The 15,002-nt window shown below is 36.4% G+C and overlaps 1 protein-coding gene across 2 annotated transcripts; it reads left to right on the plus strand.

Moving 5' to 3' along the window:
• Nucleotides 1-1,081: 1,081 nt before the first annotated feature.
• Nucleotides 1,082-11,794, plus strand: LOC114825632 (probable copper-transporting ATPase HMA5). Of its 2 annotated transcripts, none has more exons than XM_070823501.1 (6): nt 1,082-1,539; nt 8,575-9,966; nt 10,076-10,342; nt 10,439-10,561; nt 10,662-11,141; nt 11,253-11,794. In XM_070823501.1, exons 1-6 carry the CDS (start codon nt 1,270-1,272, stop codon nt 11,670-11,672), a joined length of 2,952 nt encoding a protein of 983 aa, XP_070679602.1. In that variant the 5' UTR covers nt 1,082-1,269; the 3' UTR covers nt 11,673-11,794. The 2 variants fall into 2 exon arrangements, with proteins under 2 accessions (XP_070679602.1, XP_028960473.2); XM_029104640.2 differs by having other exon boundaries at nt 1,084-1,539; nt 10,088-10,342.
• The last annotated feature ends 3,208 nt before the right edge of the window (nt 11,795-15,002 follow it).

The raw sequence follows: 15,002 nt of genomic DNA on the forward strand, positions 1-15,002 counted from the left end.
TTTTAAATTAACAATTTATAAAAAATAAAAAAACAAAAATAAAAGGTTGCCCGACATATACATTCGTCTAGCATGTATTTTTTTTTTAAACCTTGCCTATTTTTTTTTCCTTTTTTAATATATAGAAAATACAACTTTGCCCGATAAAATTATGAAAAATTGGTCGAGCAATGGCTACAATTTTAGTCGTCAAGGATACTATTCTAGCTCAACGATGGGTTTTACTGACGAAAATACTATACGCTGAGCAAGTTATATTTGTCTGGCCAAGTTGTCAACGCACTTGGCTCGACGAAACTGTTGTCGATAATTTCGTCAGGCAAATTTGCCCATTGGATTTTTAAAATACATCAAATAAAAGTTTGAGTGACGACCTTTGGCCGACTGATTTTGCCCAAGAATGTCCGTGGGGCAAAACTATAGGCAACGAAACCTTTATTTGTCCCAACAAAATATTTTCGTCTGAAAAGGATAATTTTTTGTAGTTAAGGTACTTGAATAATATTAACTTAAGCAAGCTTTGTAGTTAGTGCAGATCATTAACCCTGTCACTCGAGGTTATGAGTTCGACTCTCCATTCCTAAGTATATATCACTTGTATTTAAAATTTTCTACGGGTTGCTACTTCTCTTAATATTCTTAATATTGAAAAGGTACCAAGTTTGAAATTCTTAATATTAGAAAGATCCCATGTTCCAATTTGCATAAGGTAATTAGATTAATAAGGACTTTAATTAAATTAATAACTAAACTAATTAATAAGGAATTACAATGAGCATGCATACCCATGAATTCTCTTCTTTTGAGCATAAAAGATAAAATAAATAAATAAATAAATAAACATACATACACATGAATGTTTGAAGCTGCTAGAATATTAACTTCCAAATATCATATACTGATTTTCTCAGATTTTTTTAGTACAATGTGCAAATTTCTATATCAATTGCCAACACTAAATAATCGAAGGTTAACTACTCATATGGGGTGGTGTCCATGTTTCCATATAATTTCCGTTACAAAAGAAGCAACATAAATGGTAATCTAACCAGTCACGGGAGGACCCCATTTGCCACTAAAACCTAATTTTACGGTTTCCTTGTTCACTTCAGACACGCATCCCACGTATTTCCACTACCCGAAAGTATTTAGAAACCCCAATATATCCAACTTTCCCAGAGTGCATGCTTCGTGCCTCCTCCTCCTCTCCAACTTTAAATAGCTTACCAACTTCCCAGAAAAGAAAACCCTATAACTAAATTTGCTAGAATGGGTTGCATTTGCAATGACTGCTGGGGTGACATGTCACCCCGGCCGTGCTATCCGTCGATGTCTAAGAACCCGAAAGGTACATCGCCGGAAGCAAGGCATGTAAATGGCTCTGAGGCGAAGGCCTTGTTCTCTGTGGTTGGCATCACATGTTCTGCATGCGCTGGATCGATTGAAAAGGCGGTCAAGCGGCTTCCGGGCATCCGTGAGACTGCCGTTGAAGTGTTGAATAATTCAGTCCATGTTCTCTACTATCCAAGCTTGGTTACTGTAAGTTCTTACTTTTTTGGATTGCTCTTTTATTCCTCTTGATTGCAAGAAAAGTTGGACTTTCATGGATTGGGAGTGTCCAAATAGAGTTTGTATATTGCGGCTTTGGCAAACCACGCCTTCAGTATCGTTTTACTTTCGCCCAAAAGAAAATATTGTGGTATAAAAAAACTCAAATACTTGTTCTACCTCTAAAATATTATGAATTCAATTTTCTTTTAAAATCAAGCAAAAGGTAACAAAGAATAGTGAGTCATTTACGAATAATTGCGCTTAATTAATATTGAAAAAATGTTTCAAATTCGAGTTTTCATCTGCCATTTACACATAACAAATAATTAACACAGCAGAGAGACTGCAGTTTTGGGTTCACTCATTGACCTCGAGAGTAATTTTTAACTATTACTCATAATATATAATAAGTTCACAGAAACTGTAAAATCCTCCATGTTTAAAAAGCTAAAATAATACTTAGAATCAACCTTGGCAGCTGTTGCAACCGGCAAAGAGCCCCCAAACCTCAACCAACCTGAGAGGAGAGTGGTGACCCTTCGTTCCAAAATCAATCATATGTGTTCTTCTTAACTTGGTTTCAAAAGCTACTTTTGTTTCCCTTCTCATGTATTACCTTTTCAAATTGACCAGAATTATCTTGATTTGAAAGCACTGAACTATTTATTAAATAATTAGCCTGACCTTATTTAACGGGAAGCATGATTCTAACCCACAAAGTTTATTTTGAATTATACAGAAGGTGAATCTGACTTTTGTGCATAACATCATTTTCTAGCTACTAGTACAAGTTTAATCATAATAGAAGTTTCTTTATTAATATAGAACTCTATTTTTTTTTTTTAGATAATATCGTTTATTTAAAAAAAAAATTCTAATTTTGTCACCTCAAAAATCTAGTTGTGCGCTTTTAATAAGATATTTTTTTCCATCTTCAAAAAAATATATTTTCTTCCTAAATATTAAAAAATTAGGGTGCATAATTAGATTTTGGAGTGACAATAACAATTTTTTTAATAAAAAACTTGATTTACAATTTTGTTATTAAAAATAATCAATTTTATTAAAATAGATCATATCCCTTGAGTTTAGGATTATTTTATTAATAATAATTATCTCCTTTTTTTATATTTATCTCTTTAATAATCATTGTTCTAAAAATCCCCGTCTAGTGCCGCTTAGGCCCCACCTAGGCGCTAGGCAGCTGGCCACCATCCCGATTAATACCTAGGTGTTTGAAAATTAAGAAAGGGTGTCTAGATCTACTGAGGTGCATGCCTAGGCACCCGCCTAGCCCGTCCAAACCCGCCTAGGTTGTGACTAACTTGGACAAAAAGTAGATCACTTTCATTTTGTATTTTATTTTTTTTCAATAAATTGTAAGAGATTTGTTGAATACTTAAATGAACATACATTATATGCTTGTTCCCCATGTTTTCATTATGTTCTAATACTTCATAATATATAAGTCATTATATTTTGTAGTTTACGATGAAATTATATATATATATTTTAAGTATAAACGGACACTTATTTACACAAAATATAATAGATTTACTTAAATCTGCCTAGTCTGCCTAGGCGCTAGACCCTAGCCCGCCACCCAACTGACGCCTAACGTCTTTTAGATCCTTGTCTCTTTAATAATAAGAATATTTTCCTCTGTTTATCTCAACTAGCCTTCTTGTGCCACTTAGAGCATCTCTAATGGAAATCCCTTATTTAGGGACTCTCACTCCACTTTTGAGTACTCATTTGAGGACTTAAAGGGATTTTTGTGTCCCTAAAGGAATATTGCCTCCAATGGTAGAGTCCTTATAGTAAAATCCCTAAATTTAAAGTTTTTATGATTTTACATGATAATTTGATTAGGTGCACATTTTTTTGCTTATGTTAATCTTTTTTTAATTAATTAAAAACATTAAAATTAAAAGCATCAAGAACATTAACTCTTCAATCAAGATTGTGGGTCCTGTTTTCTACTCAAGGTGCACATTTTTTTGTTTGTGCTATCCATTTTTTAATTAATTAAAAGCATTAAAAGCTTCAATTAAGATTGTGGCCCCGTTTTCCACTCATGGCTCGTTTACGTAACCGTAATCAAAATAGGAGGAATTAGATTGAGGAGGAATAGGAATAACGAGGGGCCAAAATTGGATTACTGTTAAAATTGTTTACTTAAATGTTCTGGAATTGGAGTATAAATGAAATTGAGTTCGTATAAGTTGTTTACTAGTTCACCTGAATCAGAATAGAAATCAATATAATTATTAAACTACCTTTTAGTTCCTTATTTTTATTTTTATTTCATCTATATTTATTTTTAATCACATTTTCATTAGCTATTTTAAAATGTCCTCATCCAACTCATCAGCATCGCCATGGCAGTTCTTGCTTTTAACCCCAATCCTCTAACACCACTCTCCCATATCATCTTCCCAGTTCCCACCCGCAGAAGAAAGTACTATTTGAAGAACCTAGCCAAATTCATCTTCGCATTTCCCACCCCGCAAAAAAAAAAAAAAATTAACATTTTAACCTAGCCTATGCATCTTCCCAGTTCCCACCCTACAAAACATATTTTGGAAAGCAATCGGAGCCAAGGACTAGATGAGCATCAACATCGCCAACGGCCCCGAACTTCGAGGTCCCAATCGTCAAACCAACGTCACACGAGGATGAGCCGGCTGTGTCAACAGTGTCGAAGCCTCTGCAAAGCCTCTTCATAAGAGGGCATAATAGGAAAGAAGAAATGCATTCCCGATTCCTTCACCATCCTGGAATCCAAATACCTCACCCATGGAGGGAGTCCAAGTCCTCTAATTTCAGGAATTGAATTCCATTTTTGGTGTGGGTCCCACACGTTGTTGATTCCTCTAAATTTTAGTAAACACAAGAGTTATCCGTAGTTGGAATCGGATTCCTTATTTTCATTCCGATTATGGGTGCGTAAACACACCCTCAAGATTGTCCCTATACAGTCCCTATATGTGATGACATACACTATGTATCCGATGATTCCATGTACTTTAGAGACTCGCTTTCCGATCTATTGGAGATTCATTTTGTCCATATATTTATTTTATACCTATTTTATACGGTGGTTGTCCCTATGTATGGACTCAACTGGAGATGCTCTTAGTATTAAGATCTAGTAGTATTCCTCTTCACTTGTAAATGAAATGTCTTATGTTCAATTCTTACCAAACACAAATTTGAACCACATGCAAGTTGGGGCCTACTACTTAGGCGGCTAGACAATAAGTGTTTGCTTATACTTAAAAAATACATAATTTCTTCAGGATACATAAACTACAAAATAAAATAACATATAGATTATATAGTATTAGAACATAATGAAACCATGGGGAACAAGTATATAATGTGCGTTCATCTAAGTATTCAACAAGTCTCTTACAATTTATTAAAAAAATAAAAGGCAAAATGAAAGTTATCTATTTTTTGTCTAAGTAAGACCTGCAACCAAGGTGAGTACCTAGGCGGGTCTGGGCGGGTTAGGTGGGCGCCTAGGCAGTCTAGGTGGGCTCCTAAGCAGGTCTAGGTGATCTTTCTTAATTTTAAAATGCCTAGAGATTAATCGGGGTGGTGGTCAATCATCTAGTGCCTAAGCAACACTAGGCGGGATTTTTTATAACAGTGATTCTGACCTACAACCCAAAATAGAAACAACCTCATCTGATGAAAATGCCAAAATTTCAAAGGATTATAGCCAATTAATGTAGTATATAAAGAATGGATTCCAAAAATTTAAAACATCAACCTCATGTGAGGACTTGGCTAAAACCTTATTTTTAACGGTAATACTAGGACGAACAATTTTTTTAAAACCAAATGGTGTGATTGTAGATGATTGGATTATTAAGTAAGTATCAATTAATATGCTTGTTTCTTATTACTGACATATCATTAGATATGCAAATTTAGTTTAAAATTTTGTTCTTCCTAGCATTATCCTATTTTTAATCATCCTAAACTAAACATTTGAGAGCAATAACAGCAAAGCATTTCATTTAAGATCAGTTTCAAAATTTTCTGCTCTTCTACAAAATCTATTATAAAAAATTTAGCACTTCGCAACACCAGATTCACAATTCCAACACTTTTGCAAGATCAGTTTTAAAACTCTAGCATTTCTACAAGATCAGTTTCAAAATTTGCAGCACTTCTGCAAGACCAATTTCGAATTTAGCATGTCTGCAAGATCTATTTCAACATTCCAGTATTTCTACAAGATTAGTCTCAAAATTCCAACTTTTTTGCAAGATCAATTTCAAAATTCCATCATTTATGCAATGTCAGTTTCAAAATTTTCATCACTCCAACAAGATATGTTTTAAAAATTTCAGCTCTTCTACAAGATTAGTTTCAAAATTTTTAGCACTTCTACAAAACTATTTCAGTAGTTTTGCATTATTAGTTTCAAAATTCATGCACTTCTACAATATCAATTTCAAAATTCATACATCTCAAAACCTCAAAATCAAATACTTTCAAAAAATACTAAAATAAAAAACCTAAAATCTAAAATTCGAATTGTTCTTAGAAAAGAAAAAACAAAACATGGGAACAAAAATGAAATAAAATAAAAAATAAAAAAAAAGGGAGATCAAGAAGAGTGAAGAAGAAATGTGAGAGAGAAAGACGACGAAGAGGTAGGAGGAGAGAGAGAGAGACGGGTAGGAAGGAAAGGAATAGAGAGAAATGGACAAAGAAGAAAAAGGAGAGAGAAAGAAATAGTACAAATAAAGAGATTGAGACTCATCTTATTAGGGGTGGGCAAACAGGTACAGGAATCGCGGGTCGGGGTGGGTAATCACGGTTTGAGGCGGGTACTGGCCAGTTCCTAATTTTAAAAAAGAGAAACCAAACGGGCCAGGCCGGGCCTTTGAAATGTAGAAAAACGGGTACCCAGACCGACCCATTTGTAATTGCAATGGACGGATGAGATTGAATGATAAACTATCATCCAATCTCAACCGTTAGTTTCTACCCTAATCATCCTTCCTCCCGAGTCCACTCCACGCCGTTCGTCCCTCTGACTCCCTCGACTCCAACCCTCAGTCATCTTCTCCTCTGTCGTCACGACCAACACGACGGCACCACCCATCCTCCCCTCCACAGTTCCACCCACACGACGGCACCACCCATCCTCCCCTCTTGGGTCTCCTCGAGCTCAACTATCACTGGAGTCCCTCCCCAAACCCAACCAGCCATGTTGAAGCTCGTCGGTGTCCTCGCCTTCCTAACCCCAACTCTTCAATTTCTGGCCCACTCCTCGCCAGTAGACTACTTGTTGTTCAAATCCCTCCAGTCTCGAGGCTTCGAGCTCGATTCAAGCTCGTGAATGATCCAAGATCTCCTTGCAGCGATACGACCTCTTCAGATACGAGAAAGTTTGTGTTTGTACTTCTGATTGTTTGTGTTTTTGTCTCTCCCAATATCTCCTTTCTCAGTTTTGATCTTCTGATTGTTTGTGTTTTTGTGATTTGGGAGAAAGTTGTGGAATTTGAGAACTTTTGTTTGGTCAATTGAAATGGAGGATCAATTTATTCAGGCCAAGGACTCTGAGAATGTTTGTTTGTGAGCTTTAGCATGTCGTTGGGCTCGATTGATGCGATGTCGTTTAAGCTCGTGTTACTGTTGTTGGAGACACCATTGAAGCCGTTGAAGTAGAGCTATTGGTCGAGCTGGAAGTCGAGGGGATGGGATCGGCGGAGTGGAAGTTTCAATCTATGCCAGAAAAAAAAAATAAAAAAAACAGGTACCCGTGTACTCGGACCAAATCGGTCCGTTTCAAACGGGTCGGGTTAGGTCCGATTCCTGTTTTAAAATATGGTGTACCCGCTCCAGCCCGGCCAGTTTATTTTAAGCTGCGGTCCATTCCGGTTCCTTCAAAATTGGGCCCGGCCCGTGCCCAGCCCTACATCTTATAGCTAAGTGAAACTGAAAATGCAAAACCAATTAAAAAAAAATCATGACATCACCTGCCACATGAATAAATTTTATCTCTCTGAAATAAATAAATAAATGAAAACTTGATCTCTCTCTAAAATATAGTCTTATAATTTGGATGTGTGTAATTGTTCTAAAAAATACTAGTGAAGAAAAGGTCAAATTGAGCTTAATCTAATAAAATGTCGATTTTTTGGACCTAAATCTAAATGCCCATTTTTTATATTATAATTTATGCAGTGTCTATCGTTCTCATCGAATTTAAATAGCAAATAAACAATTAATGTTGATGTGTTACATGTAACTAATACCGATAATTTTTTTTCCTGGAATAATACTTGCATTCTTTATTAGGGATAACTCATTACCACACTTGCAAATAACGTATTTTTATTGTAAAAAAATCATAATTGAAACCGTTCAATTTCTTTTAAAGCTTATCCTTACAAAAAAATCGTGTGGATCGAAGATCGTTTAGTCATTCAAATATATGAACCAAATAGACGGTTCATCATTAATATGTTATTTGGTACTTACACCGTCGATTTATTTTGATATATTTGGAGGGCTAAATGACTGCTTGATTCGAATGATTATTTGTAGGGATGACCTTCTAATGAGGATTAACAAATCAAACAGTTCTGATTTATGAAATTTCTGCAGTAAAAATACATTATTTGCAAGTGACCCAAAGGTTCATGGTCAATCATTGTGTTTATAATAAAGGTTGACACTAAAAGGATTAAATGTATATTAATTATTAACTTATTCTTCGTCGTTGATATCAAACCCATTACTGGACGACCATGCATACTAATGTGTGCTTTGAAAATACTAAAAAGTATTATGTTTAGAGTGCGAATCTTTGGAGAATTAAAATATTCTCTAATATATTAATGTTATCCAGGGTCTGCACCCATTGCCACTTGGCCTTTGAGTAGGAATTTAAAGATCCCATTTTACTGCTCATTAAATTTGGTACAACAAATCGTTCAGTCCATCACCAAAATTCATAAAGTGATAGAGCTAATTACTCCAATGCATATGTAGGAGGAAAAAATATGCGAGACTATTGAAGATGCGGGATTTGAAGCCAAATTGATCAAGGAGGAGACAATTAATGGCAAATTAAGACAAGTATGCAGAATAAGCATAAATGGAATGACTTGCACCTCTTGCTCCTCCACTGTTGAATCTGCCCTCCAAGCAGTTCATGGTGTACAAAGAGCTCAAGTGGCCTTAGCAACTGAAGAAGCAGAAGTTCATTACGATCCAAAGGTTGTAAGCTACAATCAGCTGTTGGAAATCGTCGAAAACACTGGATTTGAAGCGAAACTTATTAGTCTAGGGGACGACATAAGCAAGATTGAGCTCAAAGTTGACGGCATAAAGACTGAACAAAGCATTAGAGCAATAACAAAATCCCTTGAAGCACTTCCTGGGGTTCAAGATATAGAGACATTCCCCGAACTCAACAAAATTTCGGTTTCTTATAAACAAGCTGTGATAGGACCAAGAACTTTCATTGAAGTGATCGAGTCATCAGGGTCCGCGCATTTCAAAGCAATGATATACCCTGAAGGGGGGAGAGACATTCATAGAAAGGAGGAAGTTAAGCAGTACTATAAATACTTTTTATGGAGTTTGTTTTTCGCAATTCCCGTGTTTTTAACCTCCATGGTGTTGATGTATATCCCTGGAATTAAGAAGGCGCTTGATGTTAGAATTGTGAATAAGTTGACAGTTGGTCAGATTCTGAGGTGGGAGCTGTCCACTCCAGTGCAGTTCATCATAGGCAGGAGGTTCTACATTGGATCATACAAAGCGTTGCGCAACGGTTCTGCTAATATGGATGTTTTGATTGCCTTGGGAACCAATGCAGCCTATTTCTATTCAGTCTATATAGTTTTAAGATCTGCAATCTCTAGAGATTTCAAGGGTACAGATTTCTTTGAGACTAGCTCAATGCTTATTACATTTATCTTGTTAGGCAAGTATCTAGAGGTTTTGGCAAAGGGGAAGACATCTGATGCCATTGCCAAGCTTATGAACTTGGCACCCGAGACAGCAACGTTGCTGAGTTTGGATGAGGATGGAAACGTGGTAAACGAACAAGAAATTGATAGTAGGTTGATACAAAAGAATGATGTGATTAAAATCATTCCAGGTGCTAAAGTTGCCTGTGATGGTTTTGTTGTATGGGGGCAGAGCCATGTGAATGAAAGCATGATAACAGGAGAAGCGCGGCCGGTGGGTAAAAATAAGGGTGATGCTGTCATTGGAGGCACTGTGAATGATAATGGAGTGTTGCATATTAAGGCAACAAGGGTTGGATCCGAGAGTGCTCTTTCGCAGATTGTTCGACTTGTTGAATCTGCGCAAATGGCCAAAGCTCCTGTACAGAAGTTTGCTGATTGCATTTCGAAATACTTTGTGCCAACGGTAACCAACTAATTTGACATGAATTTTCGGTCATAATAAATCTTTCCGAAATTATTTGGAAAGCATTTCGATTAGTATTATGTTTGTGCATAACTTTGTAGTTTGTAAGCTAAATTTGCAGGTTATCATTCTTTCATTTTCGACGTGGCTTGCCTGGTTTTTATCAGGGAAGTTCCATAGCTACCCACATTCTTGGATACCATCTTCTATCGACAGTTTTGAGCTTGCGCTTCAGTTCGGGATCTCAGTCATGGTCATAGCTTGCCCTTGTGCCTTAGGCCTTGCAACTCCTACTGCCGTTATGGTTGGTACCGGAGTTGGTGCATCTCAAGGTATACTGATCAAAGGGGGCCAAGCATTAGAGAGCGCACATAAGGTTAGCAAGTGATATTCATCTAGCACTTTGTCATTAAACTAGAGGACCTCTTTCCACATTTTTAGTTCTCATGGATCTGTAATATGAGTACTGCAGGTGAACTGCATTGTTTTCGACAAGACGGGGACTCTCACAGTTGGGAAACCAGTGGTTGTAAACACAAAAATCTTCAATAATATGCTCCGTCATGAATTTTATGAACTTGTTGCAGCAACTGAGGTACGCATTTCAATATCGCTTCCAATTTTTGTCGAACGGAAGTTCGGTAAACAAACTCCCTTTGAAGTATGATGCTCTTCAATGTATTTGTGTATATTAGGTCAACAGTGAGCATCCACTAGCCAAGGCTATTGTAGAGTATGCTAAGAAATTTAGAGAAGGTGAAGACAATCCTTCCTGGCCCGAAGCACAAAATTTTGCATCCATTACTGGCCAAGGATTGAAGGCCGTTGTTCGGGGCAAGGAGATAATCGTAGGCAACGAGAGTTTAATGCTGGATTCTAACATTGCCATTCCGGTGGAGGCTGAAGCTACACTAGCAGAAGCTGAAGCATTAGCTCAAACCGGGATTGTAATAGCTATAGACAGGGAAGTAGCAGGAGTTGTAGCCATATCCGATCCACTGAAACCCGGCGCCAAAGAAGTCGTTTCCATACTCAAGTCCATGGGAGTTAAAAGTATCATGGTTACAGGTGACAATTGGGGCACAGCCAATTCCATTGCCAAGGAAACTGAAATTGAAACCGTGATCGCAAAAGCCAAACCCGAACATAAAGCTGAGAAAGTGAAGGATTTGCAGGTGAGTCGTGCACTTTCACAGTCGTTAATTATACTACATTTCATTTTACAATAAGATGCAGCTGGTCTTAGAATTTTGCGGAGACAATAAGCTTCATGTTCTTATTCACAGGCTGAGGGATACGTTGTTGCAATGGTGGGAGATGGGATCAACGACTCACCGGCACTTGTGGCAGCAGATGTAGGAATGGCAATTGGTGCTGGCACAGATATTGCTATTGAAGCAGCTGACATTGTTCTTATGAAGAGCAACTTGGAAGATGTGATAACAGCCATTGACCTTTCCAGGAAAACCTTCTCTCGCATTCGTTTGAACTATATCTGGGCGTTGGGATATAATGTGCTCGGAATCCCAGTAGCTGCGGGAGCCCTTTTTCCATCCACCAGGTTTAGATTACCGCCATGGATTGCCGGAGCTGCAATGGCAGCCTCCTCTGTTAGCGTCGTTTGCTGCTCTTTGTTGTTGAAGAACTACAAGAGACCCAAGAAGTTGGATGTCCTTGAGATACATGAAGTAAGAATCGAACAATAAATATTAGTTTCGATTCAATTGGAACGACGACAGTTTGGTTCCCGGTGTATATTATTGTGATAGCAGACTCCACCTTCGATGAATTATCATGCACTAATTACCCTCAGGACATTAAAAGAAGAGGGTAATTTCCAAAAAAAAAAGTAACATGGGTTTGAGATTATGGTACTTTTTTTTTTTTTTTTTTTTTTTTAAGTACATCGATATTTTTACATTAGGGGGAGGAAGAGTTCGGCTAAGCCACACTATGGGCAGTCTAATTTAGTATCGAATTCATCATCCACGAGATTCGAACTGAAGACCTCTCACTCCTAAATGAAGAGGAATACCACCAGACTGTAGTACTGAGCGAGATTAAGGTGCTTTAAAAAAAACAGCTTAATCTAGACAAAAAAAAAAAAAAAAAAAGTGTTTCCTTCAAAATATGATGTCAATGACGGTAGAAAAGCAAAAGTAGGGTTTGTCATGCTTCTAAAAAAGTGTTTCTTTTCGAATGAAAACTAATGAAAAGGGTTTGAAAACTTTGAGTTTTAACGATAAGAACAAAATAAAGGGTAAAGTGAATAGTACCAGGATTGAATTTTTAGTGTAAAAATATGGTTTTTCGTTAAAGTGAACAGTACCAGAAGTTTTTCGTTAAAGTTCCCTTTTTTCAAAGCATAGTAATCAATGCCTATTTAATGAAATTTTTAAATGACAAGAATACCCTCATATATTTACTTAAAATTACAATTTTGACCCTACATTATTGTCTTTGATAATTATTATAGGGGAAACTTGATATAACTCCAATTTTTTGAGCCAATAGTAGGAATGGTCTAATTTATTAAAATAAGTCCAATTCTTTAAATTTAATTATCTAATTATCAATAATTATCTCTTAAAAAAAAACTTATTGTAAAAATCAAATTTCTTCCTAATTATCTCTTTGATTATCTCTTTTTATATATTTTTTTTGTTATTTCTTGTTCTTCCTCCTGTTTTAACCCATTTATAGATTTTTTTTTTTTAATTTTTATAATCAACATATATCACAGGTTAATTGTATTTATCTACCTATATGACAGATTCTTTTTTGTAGTCAACCTGTTACAGATTAATGTGTCTTGCTTGTAGGTATATTATGTCTTTTTCTATCTTTTAGTTAGGTTTCATATCTCACTTATAGGTATAATATACATTCATATATTTTGCTACTTGAGTTAGGGTAGAATGTTTTGCAGATAGATTTATGTTAGTATATTAATTTTTTTTTTTGTTTATAAGATATTAATTAGATATTTTGGAGTTGAAAACTGCATAATATTAAAAGATTTTAATTGATTTTTAATATTTTTAGAAAATATAAAAGCAGTATAAAAGAAATAAAAACATATAATTAAATAACTGGAGTCATTCCTAAAAATACTCTATGTTTTTTGACCTGGATCTAAAAGCCCCATTATTATATCACTTTAACTATCTGTTGATCCCAAAAACTACCACGCCTATGTGGCGCGCAGGCCGAGTAATCTATAAGCTAACTACGTCCTTCGGTGAATGCAGGGCGTGCCAACTCGTCGGCCAAGCTCGGCCGAGGAGTAAATTTGTTGATGTTGCGTTGGGTGCGTGACTGACTTATGCGTCTTGCGATTGCGACCGAGGAAGGAACACGTCTCGGCCTCTTGGGTTCTCGAACCGGAAGACAAGGCTACTATTCTTACGAAGTTCACGAATCGTCGTCGTTGGATTCGATCACTGTGATGGTATTCGTCAGAGTAAACTCACGCCGAATCGACACCAAAGTGTAAGGGCACAAATACTCAAAGCAGATATGAGTCTTAATAGTGAACATGGTTCGGCCATCTGAATGCCGAACTCTAAATCCTACTTGAGAGTATCCAATCATAAAATAACTCAGCGTGCAATGCGCCGAGCTCAGTAAGCTGTAACACCTCGCTTCGCCAAGAAGGCTAACGAGATAACCTCAATCAATAAGGCTTTGGAAACCCTTCTCGACCAAGACTTGGATAGGTAACCAACCGTTATCGCCGCAATGCTGTTGATGCCAACGGAAGATGTTACGAGATCGGATGATTCTACGGTGACAGAGCTATCTATGCCGACTGAAGATATCACCGGTTGCTTTCACAGTGCTGTTGATGCCAACGGAAGATGTGTCAGCAAAAAGAGAAAATAAAAATCTCAAAGTTGTTGAGAGAGTTTGCGCAGGGTAGTTGTGTGTTGAATTGGAGGGGCCTTTCCGTTGCCATTGCATCTGTATTTATAAGACTGAAGTACTTGGCTTGCACGGTCATATAATGTTGCAGAGTCTGACTACAACTCTACCTCGCAGAATGAAATCTGATTCGTGGCATAGGCTGGCTGACTTTTCAAACAAAATATAAAAACTATCTAGGCTTATCCCATCATGACCAAAGACCTAGCTTACCTAGGCTTCTCTCTCCACCATCAAATCCTAGGCTTATCACATCACTACCAAAAGCCAAGCCTACCTAGGCTTCTCCATCCGTGCATGCATTAGTCCATTTGCAGTTCTATGACTATCATTTGCATGCTTCACTATTTGATGTCACGCATATCCCAATATCCCTTCTTCAATTGTGATTTAGATAAATATTAGGTTTAAAATAATTTAATATATTATTAAGAGATAATATCATGATTATCACAATATTATTTCTCAATAATAATTAAAAATTATTTCAACCACTTTATCATCCAACGGTTTAAAATTTTGTTCATTTAACAGCCTTGATCACTTGGGCTGATAGGGTAAAATTGGGCCCAAACACTATCATATTGCCTTTAGTCATTTAACACATTTACATCAATTTATATAAAAGTTTACAAAACACTCGGATACTATACTTTTTTTTTTTTAATTTTGTTAAAAGCACTTTTTCCAAAAAAGTTTACCATGTAAGACTATATTAGAGTTGCACACTTGTATGTTGTAACATCTCATATAGACTAAGGATTATAGAGATTGATTTCAATAATACTTGTACACTAATAAGAGGAGTGTGTTATAAGGATTTTATAGCTAAAACAATTGTGATACCTAATCAGATATGAATCTAAAGTTTAGGTGATAAAGTCTTGTTCGAGTAGGATTACATGATGGGAAGTTCCCTACTCAGATTTCACCTCTTTTACTATATAACAAGGATCCCCACTTTCACACTCAATACACAAAAATAACCATTCTAGCCCCATTGAATAGAGTTGTGATAAGGAGAGTGAAAGAGAGTAGACCATTTGTTTACGTTACAGAGTTGTCACGATACAAGAAGACATGCAAACGTTCAGAAGATTGCTCAACGGAAG

This window comes from Malus domestica, chromosome 06 (assembly GCF_042453785.1).
Source record: "Malus domestica chromosome 06, GDT2T_hap1".
Classification (NCBI taxonomy): domain Eukaryota; kingdom Viridiplantae; phylum Streptophyta; class Magnoliopsida; order Rosales; family Rosaceae; genus Malus; species Malus domestica.

What these genes read in the sequence shown, in the direction of transcription:
- LOC114825632 (XM_070823501.1), top strand. Translation starts at nt 1,270, where the DNA reads ATGGGTTGCATTTGCAATGACTGCTGGGGTGACATGTCACCCCGGCCG. An exon ending in CGAAATACTTTGTGCCAACG is followed by an intron (nt 9,967 to 10,075) that starts GTAACCAACTAA and finishes GTAGTTTGTAAG; the next exon opens with CTAAATTTGCAGGTTATCAT. An exon ending in AACTTGTTGCAGCAACTGAG is followed by an intron (nt 10,562 to 10,661) that starts GTACGCATTTCA and finishes TGTGTATATTAG; the next exon opens with GTCAACAGTGAGCATCCACT.